Source organism: Castanea sativa, chromosome 5 (assembly GCF_040712315.1).
Source record: "Castanea sativa cultivar Marrone di Chiusa Pesio chromosome 5, ASM4071231v1".
NCBI classification, from domain to species: domain Eukaryota; kingdom Viridiplantae; phylum Streptophyta; class Magnoliopsida; order Fagales; family Fagaceae; genus Castanea; species Castanea sativa.
The window spans coordinates 22,368,098-22,380,777 of record NC_134017.1 but is presented as its reverse complement, the minus strand read 5'-3'; the positions used below and the strand labels follow the sequence as shown (position 1 = coordinate 22,380,777).

The 12,680-nt window shown below is 35.8% G+C and overlaps 1 protein-coding gene across 2 annotated transcripts; it reads left to right on the top strand.

Moving 5' to 3' along the window:
• The first annotated feature begins 4,062 nt into the window (after positions 1-4,062).
• On the top strand, positions 4,063-11,699 carry LOC142637349 (centromere protein C). Of its 2 annotated transcripts, none has more exons than XM_075811625.1 (11): positions 4,063-4,336; positions 5,143-5,348; positions 5,468-5,556; positions 5,634-5,736; positions 5,845-6,011; positions 6,195-7,441; positions 7,541-7,640; positions 8,787-8,872; positions 9,668-9,761; positions 9,850-9,957; positions 11,086-11,699. In XM_075811625.1, exons 1-11 carry the CDS (start codon positions 4,175-4,177, stop codon positions 11,208-11,210), a joined length of 2,487 nt encoding a protein of 828 aa, XP_075667740.1. In that variant the 5' UTR covers positions 4,063-4,174; the 3' UTR covers positions 11,211-11,699. The 2 variants fall into 2 exon arrangements, with proteins under 2 accessions (XP_075667740.1, XP_075667739.1); XM_075811624.1 differs by having other exon boundaries at positions 7,541-7,649.
• Positions 11,700-12,680: the final 981 nt, after the last annotated feature.

The following is a 12,680-nucleotide window of genomic DNA, read 5'->3' as shown; positions in this document are numbered from 1 at the left end:
TATGGATTCTCAAATGTGAAGTCCATGAACTTATGGTGAAGGAAGATTGCATGTGGCATCAAAGGTCAATGGTGGATTGGTTGAGAAGTGGGGACATGAACACTACCTACTTTCACAGTCATGCAACTCAAAGAAACAAGCGAAATTACATCTCAAAGTTGGTGAAGAAGGATGGAAGTGTAATTAAGGATGAAAATATGATTGGGGATGAATTGGTGAATTATTTCACTAAAATCTTCACTTCGGCTCAACCAACAAATTTTGATCCGATCCTCAAAAGAATAGAACCGAAGGTTACTCCTGGCATGAACTCAGAATTGATTCTTGAATTTACTGTAGAAGCGGTAGAGTAAGCTTTGAAACAAATGAAGCCATTATTAGCCCCAGGACCAGATGGTATGTCACTAATTTTTTTTTTAAATCTTGTTGGATTTTTATTGGGTAAGATGTTATTGCAACCACTCTCTCTATTCTCAATTCAGGTAACATGCCAAAAAACCTAAATCACACTTTCATCTCCCTCGTCCCAAAAATAAAATCACCAGAAAAAGACAAAGATTTTAGACCTATAAGCCTTTGTAATGTCCTATACAAAATCATTTCCAAAACCATTGCAAACCATTTAAAACATATCCTCCCTAAACTAGTCTCTGAAACACAAAGTGCTTTCATGCTTGATAGACTAATTTCAGATAATATCCTAGTGGCTTTTGAAACTCTCCACCATCAAAAAAATAAAAGGAAAGGGAAAACGAGTTTTATGGCCCTCAAACTTGACATGAGTAAAGCATACGACAGAGTAGAATGGGTCTTTCTAGAAAAACTAATGAAGAAATTGAGTTTTGATAATAGGTGGATCTCCCTCATAAGCTCATGCATTCGTTCTGTTTCTTTTTCTATCATGGTTAATGGTGCACCCCATGGTCATTTTACCCCCAATAGAGGACTCTACCAAGGGGATCCCTTATCCCCTTATTTGTTTTTATTATGTGCAGAAGGTCTACATTCTCTTATTTAGAAGGCTAAGGATTTTGGGACACTCCATGGTGTCTCCCTATGTAGAGTCGGCCCTAAGGTGTCTCACCTAATTTTTTTTGTAGATAACAGTCTGCTCTTTTGTAAAGCATCACAAAATGACTGCAACAAGATCCTGGAAATTCTACAACTTTATGAGTCAGCCTTGGGACAACAAATAAACAAGGACAAAACTCAGCTGTTCTTCACACATTGAGGACAAATAAACAACAACACTAGAAGTTTCGGCCACTACACACATTGAGTCCTACCTTGGTGTTCCTTCATTTGTGGGACGAGGGAAAGAAAAAAGCTTCAGTTATATTAGAGAGAGGATTTGGCACAAGATGCAAGGATAGAAGGAAAAACTCCTATCACAAGGAGGTAGAGAAATTGTGGTAAAAGTAGTTCTTCAAGCACCATGGGTTGTTTTTTATTACCAAAATCCTTGTGCAAGGATATTGAGTCCCTAATCCACAAGTTCTAGTGGGGATATATAGCTTGGAAAAAACTTTGTTCGTCAAAGTACAATGGGGGTTTGGGTTTCAAGGACATTGAGAATTTCAATATTGCTCTGTTGGGAAAACAGGTATGAAGGTTTCTTCACAACACCGACTCGCTACTTTACAAAGTTTTCAAACCAAAATACATCTCTAATTGCTCTATTTTGGATGAGAAAGTGAAGACAAAAGGGTTGTATGCTTGGCAAAGTATTATAAAAGCTAGGTAGGTGGTAAGGTTGGGGTCAAGGTGGAGGATCAGCAATGGGAATTTGGTTTGTATCAAGAAGGACAAGTGGGTCCCAACATAACAGGCCAGTCGCATCATCTCACCCCAAAAAAACTTCCTAAACAACACTCGGGTATGTGCTCTGATTGATGATAAAAATTCTTGCTGGTTAGAGGATCGGGTCCGAAGTCAGTTTTTACCTCACGAAGCAAGGGCAATCCTAAGCTTGCCACTCAACCATGGCAGCTTAGCTGATAAACTGATATGGTCTGCTTCAAAGAATGGGATTTACTCCATAAAAATAGCTTACCAGGTGCTCATTGAAGAGAGAGTGAAGGTAGACTCGGGTGCTTCAAATTGTAATGCGCACAAAACATTATGGTAGCAAGTTTGGTCTCTAAATGTTCTGAGTAAGATTTGACACTTCATATGGCGTGCTTGCATTGATTCTCTCCCAACAAAACAAAATTTGTTCAAGTGTTTACCCATCCCAACCGCACTATGTGAGCGGTGTGACAGTGAGGTGGAAGACTCAACATATGCTTTATAGGGATGTCAATTGCTGAAGGAGATTTGGTGGGAAGGAGAGGCATGCCAAGCTTTTTTGTCAGAATGGTTTATAGATGGCATGGAGTATTTGGTTTAATCGAAATGCAGCTAGAGTAGGTAGACCATCGCTACCATTATCATAGATTTACAGGGATGAGCTGGAGCGGCTCACTAAATTTCAAACAACTACACTTTCATCATTGCACTTTGCTATAGAAACTCACCCAACCCATTGGCTCCCCCCTCCACGGCTTCAGCTTAAAGCAAACTGTGATGGAGCTATCTTCCACGGCATGGACTATGCAGGATTGGGAGTTGTAATCCGAAACTCTGAAGGTTCAGTGATTGCAGCATTATCAGAAAAGGTACCCCCGCCTCCATCAGTGGATGATTTAGAGGCAATTTCATGGAGAAGATCAGTCACCTTTGCCATCAAAATTGGTCTTCAAGAAGTGATTTTTGAGGGAGACTCCAAAGTTGTTTACAAGCATCTCTCGAATAATTCGCCAAGCTTCGCTTCCTTTGGAAACATAACTGATGAGACTCGACGTTTAGTTTCTAATTTTCATTTTGCTTTTTTTTTGCATATAAAACGCAATAGTAATGTAGTAGTGGATAAGCTTGCCAAGTTAGCCAAAAATGCTTCTCATCCTTAGATATGGATGGATGACATTCCCTGTAAGGCTAACAATTTTGTAATACTTGACAAAATGTTTCTATCTTTCTAATAAAAAGCTTCGGCTTGTTTCTAAAAAAAAAAAAAAAAATTCAAAACCTGTGGATGAATCAATGACGCTCGATCAGAGCATGATTAATGGCCCTAATGCCTCTGATTGTGGCACCAGCCTGTAGATGATTGTTCGAACAAAGTTTTTCTCCAAACTAGTTTGGAAAAATGTTTTTCAAACTTCTTATATCTCTTTCTTTTTTTTTGTGAATTTTGAAAATCTAACCGTTGAATTTTATGTTCCGTATGTTCTTAACATGCATATCAAATTTCATTCAAATTGGATATTATTTACTATTCGATCAATAAACTTATTTTTTATACACAATTTTAAATCATAAAAATTTGAAATTTTAACATTTGTTTGATGAGATAACAATTGATTTTTTATCTTCTTGAAATTTTACATGCATGAAGAATATAATAAGAACATGCAGTTTAACGGTTAGATTTTCAAAATTCACACTAAATATTGAAATATATGAAGAGTTTGTAGAGTTTCTTTAGAAACTTTGTTTTGATTGTTCTCAACTTGCTTCGTTTAGTTGGGATGGTTGCACAACCTAAAAATTTTTTTTTTTTCTGACTTTGAAATAAGACATTGTTTAAAAGCATTACAAACTCGTTAACTTTTTTTTTTTCTCCTTAACATATTATGGTAACTTGTAAGAGTTTTAAAAGCCTGGTTTTGATTGGTTGAAAGAGGAGAGAAGGGAAAGTCGAGAAAGGAAATAGATGGATAATCCCTTGTTTAGTTAACAAGAAAGAAAATAAATTGGAGAAATTAGGATTCGAAGAAAGACAAAATTACCCTATCCCTTCCCTTCCTCCAAGTGTAACCAAATTACCAAACATGGTCCCTACAATATCGTCTATTTAAGTACAAACCCCTAACTATTTGAATTACGGGATCTAAAACGACGACGTTACTGCATTTATAACCGTTATGCAGGGGCAGATCTGCAAAAAAAACTGAAAAAAAAAAATAAAAAAAATCAAAAGCCTGCGGAGTGAGTGCATAGTCCATCATCATCTCATCAGTCCAAAAAGCGCACACACTCCCAAGCCAAGCGAAAGACGAAAGTGCCCACTCCCGCTTACTTGTGTCATTTTTGAATTTTCCACTCCCCAAACACACCCTCACCACAGACAACGATGGTAGCCGAGCCTCCGAGCTCCGATTCGGCGGTGGATCCGCTCTCATCATACTATGGTCTCGTTCTCTTCCCCGACTCGTTCCGGCTCCAACCCGACCCGACCAAGTCATGGGACTTCGACGCCGATCTTGACTCCATCCACAACCACCTCAAGTCCATCGTAAACTCTCTCTCTCTCTCTCTCTCTCGAAGTCTTCTTTCCCTCTAATCGCACTTGATTTCTAGGGTTTTCAGTGTTTAATCGTTCATTTTTTTTGTCTGTTTGGTTGCCGAGAAAATCTTAGGGTTATGAAGTGTAGTGTGACTGTTTGTTGTTTGAATTAGTTGCAAATTTGAACTTGACTGAGTTGAGAGGGACTCTTTTTCAGTTTTGGATTTTATAAATTTTTTTTTTTGTGAGCTGTGAAATTTAAGATATCTGCTTAATAGTAATGTGACTCTTTTGGATTCTGGTTTCTCCAAATTATTGGATGAATAAGTAATTTTCTAAGCAAAATTTCTGAGAAAATCAAAGGAAAGTGAAACATAATGAGCTTTTCGAGGCTTTGAGGATTCGAAAAATTTTGCTGCCATTCAAATTAGGAAAGTTATAACTTATAAGCGTATTGCTACTTGCCTGAAACTTCTAGCATTCTCATTAACACACAAGACAGACCATTTTGTTTGTTCAAAGTGAGAAACTCAGTTGAATTTACTTATATGAGGCTTACTTAAGTTGAGCGGTAATTGTGTAAGGTCCGGTAAATTGAAGCATCTTTGATTCGGACCAAAATCAATTTTCTTTCCTTACCTCTGAGTTCTTGCCATCAAATAGAGTTTTTTCACAATGATGTACTCATTAATTAAAGTCAAATTCAAAGCAGGTTTATTTCAGGTAGAATGTGTTCTTTTTTCGGAGATGATGTGCAGTAAATTCAGTTTGATCAAAGAAAATGGTCACATTTCTTGTTTTTCCTGTCCATTCAGGCCTTACGAAGTCCCAATAAACTTCAAGAGCAGGCAAAAATGATTTTAGATGGTAGTTCAGAACTTATGAACTCAGAAATTGCAAATTTTCTGGCATCTAAAGTGAAAATAGAAACTGGTGTTGCACTGGATAAAGAAAGTCTCCCAGAAAGAAGGCCAGGCTTAGGCCGTAAGCGGGCTCGTTTTAGTTTAAAGCCTAGTCTTAGGTGAGCCTATAGTTGATGTCTTTCTCAGAAAGGTTACCCTAAAAAAAAAAAAAAAAAACCAAAGTGGTACCTTTTAGTGCAAATTATCTATCAAACTAAGCACTATTTTCATTGCACAGTCAGTCTGCTGTGAGTTTGGAATCAAATTTGGACATTGATCAGCTAAAAGACCCAGAGGAATTCTTCTTGGCCTATGAACGATTTGAAAGTAAGTTGCACTCTCTTTACCTTCTGAAATCCATGCTGCAATTATTTGTGTAACACTTGTTTTTACTGTTTGATTAGATGCCAAAAGAGAAATACAGAAGCAGATTGGTGGTGTCTCAATGAATTTAGAACAGCATGATCCCTCCACAACTGTACGACAACGTCGACCAGGGATTCTAGGGTATGATCAGCATTTTGTATCATCTATCCCCCTTTATACTAGTTTGACCATATAGCATTTGTTCTTGTCTTATGGAATAACTTTTGTTTTATTTTTTGGGTGACCCAGGCGGTCGGTCAGATACAAGCATCGCTATTCATCAGTGATTTCTGAGAATAAAGAGAATGTCATATCTTCTCAGGAACCATTTGAATCAGGCATCGTCATCCCAATTGATGACATGCCGCAACACGAAACTGATCAAAATGTAGCGTCACATGAGGGTAAATTAGCTGGTAAGTGGACACTTTTGAAGAATATATCAGCTCTCTCTGAAGCCATGAAATTTCCCTCTCTCTTAGCTCTCCTTTTTACTTAATACTAGTATCAAACTTTCTTTTTTCTTTTACATCTTGTGTCTTTTTTTTTTTTTTTTCCCAATAGATGCCTAATATCACGACTAATTGCATTCTAAATAGGTTCAATGGAAAAGGTAGAGAAAAATGTTAATGAAATCTTGGATGAGTTACTATCTGGTAATTTTGAAGATTTGGAAGGGAGCGGAACAATCAGTATTTTGCAGAAGCGCTTGCAGATCAAACCCATTGATCTAGAGAATTTAAGTCTCCCAGAGTTGCAAGGTACCCAAAAGATAAATTTGAATCCGTCAAGAGGAAACATAACAAAGCCTCGGAAGGCTTTATCGGACATAGATAATCTGTTAAAAGAGATTAGCAGTAAAACACCTGAGAAGCTTATGCAGGAGGCAGAAAACACTTTTAATCATATAGCTTCACCCACACCCCCAAGAAGTCCGTTTGCTACATTCCCATCATTACAGAAGCATATTGTGCAGTCAATGCCATCAAACGATCCATTTTCCATTCTTGATTTTGATGACTCACAAGCGATAACCCCCTCTCTGATGGAATCTCGTAAAGAGTCTGATCTTTATGATTCAGGAAAGCAGTTGAGCAATTTTGATGGGTTGAAATCACCTCTAATTGAGGAAGATGGCACTGCAGTTGCTAAGACAGGTTCACCTGAGGCAGTTATTGGGGATTTTACAAATTCGGAAGCAATTGTGCATGATAATTCAAGTAAAGTTTCTGTTGGTGTTGACGTTGGCCCCAGTGGAACTCATGTTGACATGGAGGATAATGTTAGAGGCTGTAATACGGATAATGATCTAGATGAGCGGTTGAGCAATTGTGACAAGTTGAAATCACTTTTAATTGAGGAAGATGACACTGTAGTTGCTAAGACAGGTTCACCTGAGGCAGTTATTGGGGATTTTACTTATGCGGAAGCAATTGTGCATGATAATTCAAGAAAAGTTTCTGTTGGTGTTGACGTTGGCTGCAGTGGAACTCATGTTGACATGGAGGATAATGTTAGAGGCTGTAATATGGATATTGATCTAGATGAGCAGTTGAGCAATTGTGACAAGTTGAAATCACCTTTAATTGAGGAAGTTGACACTACAGTTGCTAAGACAGCTTCACCTGAGGCAGTTATTGGGGATTTTACTTATGCAGAAGCAATTGTGCATGATAATTCAAGTAAAGTTTCTGTTGGTGTTGATGTTGGCTCCAGTGGAACTCATGTTGATGTGGAGGATAATGTTAGAGGCTGTAATAAGGATAATGATCTAGATGTGCAGTTGAGTTGTCATGATGCCGATATGACTGCTCAGACAAATGGACCCAATAACTTGGAGGATAAGGTTAATCTTCCCTTTGGTTGGTTTATATTTATTTATTTAAATAGAGTTGTGAATGTTTTAAATTTGAGTGTTGTGTTTCGATAATGTGACAAACTTTAGGTGGAAGACATGCTGCAGGAACCAGCGGAGGCAGTGGCTTCTCCTCAGCCTGATCTGAACATGGCAGATGCAACTGAGGAAATCTTGAATGACATTCAGAGTATGTTGGGTATGATTGTGTTTTTTTATTTGTGCATTGTGAGAAATACTTTTGTGATGCTGATGGCTAAATCTCAGATTTTTTACTTAAATTCAGTTTATCTAGTAGTGGCTGCATGAAATTAATTGATCAATGATCATTGTGTGGTTCTCTTTGGAAAGAGGTAAGCATCCTGTAGACTAATAATTAATTACAAGCCTTAAAATGCAATATTAATATTAGCTAGATTTTTTTTTTTTTTTTTTTGATAATTATCTAGCTATTAAAAATACATTTTAATATTTACTAGATTCTCAACCCTTTAGGATCAAGGAGGTTTTGAACAGATCCACTAGAACATATGCTTCCATTGTGACCTGCTATTTCCTTCCAAACGATACAAGAGATTTTTTGGATCATTATGGACTTTATCTGAACCCTGTTGTACCTATATGCACCACTATGAAGAAGTTAATCAAGCTTGTCTTGTCTGTTCTAGTTGTGCAATATAGTCACAATATGGGGTTGAAGTTAGAGATACATTTTTACTTAATAAAAAAGAATTGCAGATACATTTTCTGAAATTCAGATTACTATTTAAGCCAGAAATAGGTAGTGATATGCCCATACATTCGTACACATTTACCACATGCTATCAGTGCCTGCACTGTGCTTGACATAAAGGCTTCCGGATTACTGATATTGATATAGTGATATTCAAGTGTATTCTGTTAATTAGGGGAGAGTAACTTGACTTACCTCTTGATGATCAAAGGGTTGTGTGTTTGTTCCAAGTTATCTTTAAGAAATTAATGTTGGTCTTATCTCTGCACATAACCAACCAGTTCAACCGAGATTAGGTAAATGGAAACTGCTAATAGGTCTAAACCAATCAGTTCCAATGAAGTTGAGGTGAAGAGAAACAGCTAATAGGTATAATGATTTATGATTAAGCTATCTTATGTCTAGAATAAGCTTTTTCGTTTCCCCACTGAATAAGTCTCATTTTCTGTGAGCTTGCACATGAAGTTTTATAAGGCAAGTGTAATTTAGTTGCCTTCCAAATGGAATTCTCTCTGTTTTAATAATTTAAAATTAGGAGTGATGATTATGCTTTAGATGGTTGAACGTAAGTGTATTTACACATTTTTTTATTTTCTCTCTCAGATCAATCAAGTCCTACTGTTGTTGAAGAACATGCAGCGCATCAACTCTCTAGATCCCCAGGCAATGTTCCAGAACAGCATTTAGAGGTTATTATCTTTCCATGTTATTTTGCAATCCATTCCATTCATTCTTTTGTTTTATTTGCTGCTTGTCGCTGATACATTGAGAGTTTTTTTTAGCCATGTTTAGCATTTTTGTATTAGTGACGTTGAAATCATTATAGCTTTGTATTTTTACTTATCACAAACCAAATTGTACTGGAGGGGTGGATCTTTATTTTTACCTTTTTCTGATTATTTTTGCCATGTCTATCATTATTTATACTCAATTCAACTAGGACTTAGTCCCAATTACATTGGGGTTGGCTCCAATGTTTATCATATTTATTCTGCCATATAGAAATTGACATTTAAGTAGTTCATAGATTTTCACTCATTATGTGCCAACATGTTTCAACATGAAAAGCTATAATATACTGGAAGTCCATGACTGTTCAAACTGATAGTGTGTGTGTGTGTGTGTGTGTGTTTTAATTTTTTTTAATTTAATTTAATTTAAATGGGTCAATGTAAGTTTCATGTTTTCAAGGCCAAAATACAGATGTTTGTCTAATGGATAATTCTTATATATATAGATTAAGTCCCCTTGGTCCTATGCTTTCTTTCTCCCTTTTTCTGGCCAATATATATGGCCTACATAGTCTACGCGCCCTCCCTTTACCTTCTGATTCAAGGCCTAGGGGCTCCCTTAGGTGTTTTTAAGTGAGCTAATTTACTTGTCCAAAAAAGAATTATCTCTCTTTATGGTGGTTAGCTCCCCTTTTAGTACTTTGTAATGATTGGAATTTGTTTATATTGTGTCTTGTGAAACACAACATCCAGGAATGTACCGAGGAATCATTGAATGAGCAAAACAAAGCAACACCACCACGTCCACGCAAGAGAAAAGAAAAGACTTGCAGGAAAAGCCTTGCAGGTGTTTATTTTTATAAATCTCAACTATATTTCACTAAATCTTGTTTAGTTATTTAGTTGGAGTAACTGGATGTCTGTTATATTCATAGGAGCTGGTTTATTGTGGGAACATGGGGTAAGGCGAAGCACCAGGATCAGGACAAGACCTTTGGAGTATTGGAAAGGCGAAAGATTATTATATGGACGCATCCATCAGAGTAAGTACTCTCTTGTGTGGATTTTCTAGTTAAGGAATTTGTACAGTTCTTTATAATCGTCTCTGAGCTTAAAATATGGCTAATAATTAGACTACTTCCTCTATACACAATCTTTATGGAGTACAAACCATTTGGAGGAGGTGGTTGCTATTTTTTTAATATATAATTTCTCTAACACTGTATATGCTAAGTTCTTGTGCTATAAAAAAAAAAAAAAAATTGCAGCACTGTTAGTAGACAACCACAAACTCCCTAGTTTAAGAGTTGGAAGCAGGAAATACAATAATTCTGGCTTGTTTTAAAGACTGGACCCTAAAGAGTATAAAAAATATGAAGGTTCAAGGTTTTAAGGCCAGACTTAGAGGGGGGGGGGGGGTTGAGGAAATTATTGTATACGAATTTATGAAAGCTAGAAATATTTACTACAAAATATTCAACAGTTTTAATTAATTTTCAAATAAATTTATACAATTTTCATATATTAAAAACTGGACTGTGAAGCATCCAATATGTATTGGATGTACAACTGGTATATGTGCACATTCACAAACACCAGCATAGGTCTGTTCAAAGTTTAAAATCCCTTGGACTTTGCAATTACTGATGAGAGTGAGTGGCAGTAAGACTTTACATATATTCATGTAATTGATGGAGGCTTTGAGAACTATAAAACGCAAGTTTATGTGTAAAAAACTATTTTTACACTGCACCAGTCACTGCCTCGTTCATAGTAAGTATATTCAGTGACCTGTACAAATTTGTTGACTTCAATTTCAATTTTGTGTATGAGCCAATTTATCAAAAAAAAAAAAAAGTGTATGAGCCAATGGGCTCTAGTTCAATGGCACCTCTTCACCTTGTAAAGAATGGGCTGTGGGTTGTGGTTATGGGTTCCAAGATCTACTGTGTGTAAATTATTAATAAATACAATTTTTTAAATTGTATTTGAAATTTTTTAGAATTTAAACAATTTGTGGTGTGTAGCGGGGCAACAAAGCCATATTTTTTTTACATCTCTTTCCTTTGATATCCAATTGTTGTATATTGGTACAATCATGGAACAATGTCTTGTTGTAGTTCCATTTCTAATGGAGGTAACATAGATTTGTTTTATTGTACTTTTTGCAGGTCTGACAACAGTTATTGGGTTAAAGTATGTTTCACCATCAAAGGAAGATGGACAACCTGCTTTGAAGGTGAAATCTTTTGTATCTGATGAATACAAAGAGCTTGTTGAATTGGCAGCTCTATAATTTCAAGAAATATTAGGTACTCCAATGAGTTTTCATATATGTTTGTAGTTTGATGCCTTCCTTTTGTACTTAGTCTTTAAGAAGTAGAGACGAGGGTTGTCCTGTAACTAGTTATTCAGTTCCAATGGTGGTCTAAACAATTAAAAAAAGGTGGTCTAGTGGTGGTAAACAATCATATAGTATCGTATGCTTCTCATCAAAGACAGCTTCAGTGCCAAAATTTATAATAATATATGCAAGGTGATTATGTAATTGTAGTACATGAAAAACGTTCCTTTGAATCATGAAAAGACAGGAGGTGAAATTTTCTGAGGAAAGGATGAATAACTTTAAGTCTGTTGTATATTCTATTAGTATTTGGTTAGGAATTTGGCCTTGAATTGTGTTTTATCGTTACTTGTTAGTAAATATGTAAGAGATAACTTGCATTGTGAAAAAAAAAAAAAAAATAGAACTTGAAATTCTCAAAGCATGAGTAAGTTGTGTTTATTGTATGTGGTTAGTTTGCCTTTATTTACTTTCGGGAAGAAAATTCATGGGTTTTCTTGATCCAGGTGAGTTGACCTTAATCACATGAAAATTAGATTATAATAATTGGCAAATACAACTCAGTCTCTTACAGGAGAGTTTTGATTTGGAATTTTCTTTTTGATGGAGATTTGGAAGGATTTTGGAATCTCTTACATAAGGAGATTCACTGAGCTTATGGAAGGATTTTGTACAAAAATTTATGGTTAATTATGGATATTTCCGTTTGGATAGAACTTATTGCTGAAAACTAAAAATTGAATACTGAAAACACTGTAGCAAAATAATTTTTAAATGTGCGAATAGTGCCGTGGGACCCATTTTTAATGAAAAAGTTGCTGAAAAGTGAAATTTGTGGGTCTATAAACAGTGCACGGATGTACTGTTCATGGGGAATTAGTCAACAACTACGGCTGAAGAAAAAAAAAAAAAAAAAAAAGAGCTCTAAACGCTGAAACGCAATACGCAGTCCTGATAAGTTGAATCCAAACGCCCTCTTAATGAATCTGAAGCCTAAACGGTGGGGATATGTGTAATTTGCACTCACAGTACAAAATTTTGCTATAAGCAACTTAATTCGATATTAATTGGTAATATTCACTCTACTATTTATATCAGTGTCTGAATTGAGAAAATGGTATCCATCCTAACATTATTGAGTATGTGTAATGTATACCTTTGAGGCTTTGACCAAACATTTTGTATTCGTTTGAATACCTTAAACACTCAAAATTGGAATTTCTTGGATCTTGCGATGATAAATATCTTCAATTTAACGAAAATTAATAATGGTAATCAAATCTTCAATTTAAAACTATTTGAGTTTTGTATTTTAATAATTGTTGATTGCTTAATCTTATAGTACATTGTTGTGATGGTTTAAAGCGAGTTACTTTTGTCTTTTTGGGATAACAAAAATAAGAACTATCTCTATTTTTCTTT

What these genes read in the sequence shown, in the direction of transcription:
- LOC142637349 (XM_075811624.1), top strand. Translation starts at nt 4,175, where the DNA reads ATGGTAGCCGAGCCTCCGAGCTCCGATTCGGCGGTGGATCCGCTCTCA. An exon ending in AGTTTAAAGCCTAGTCTTAG is followed by an intron (nt 5,349 to 5,467) that starts GTGAGCCTATAG and finishes TTCATTGCACAG; the next exon opens with TCAGTCTGCTGTGAGTTTGG. An exon ending in ACATGAGGGTAAATTAGCTG is followed by an intron (nt 6,012 to 6,194) that starts GTAAGTGGACAC and finishes CATTCTAAATAG; the next exon opens with GTTCAATGGAAAAGGTAGAG.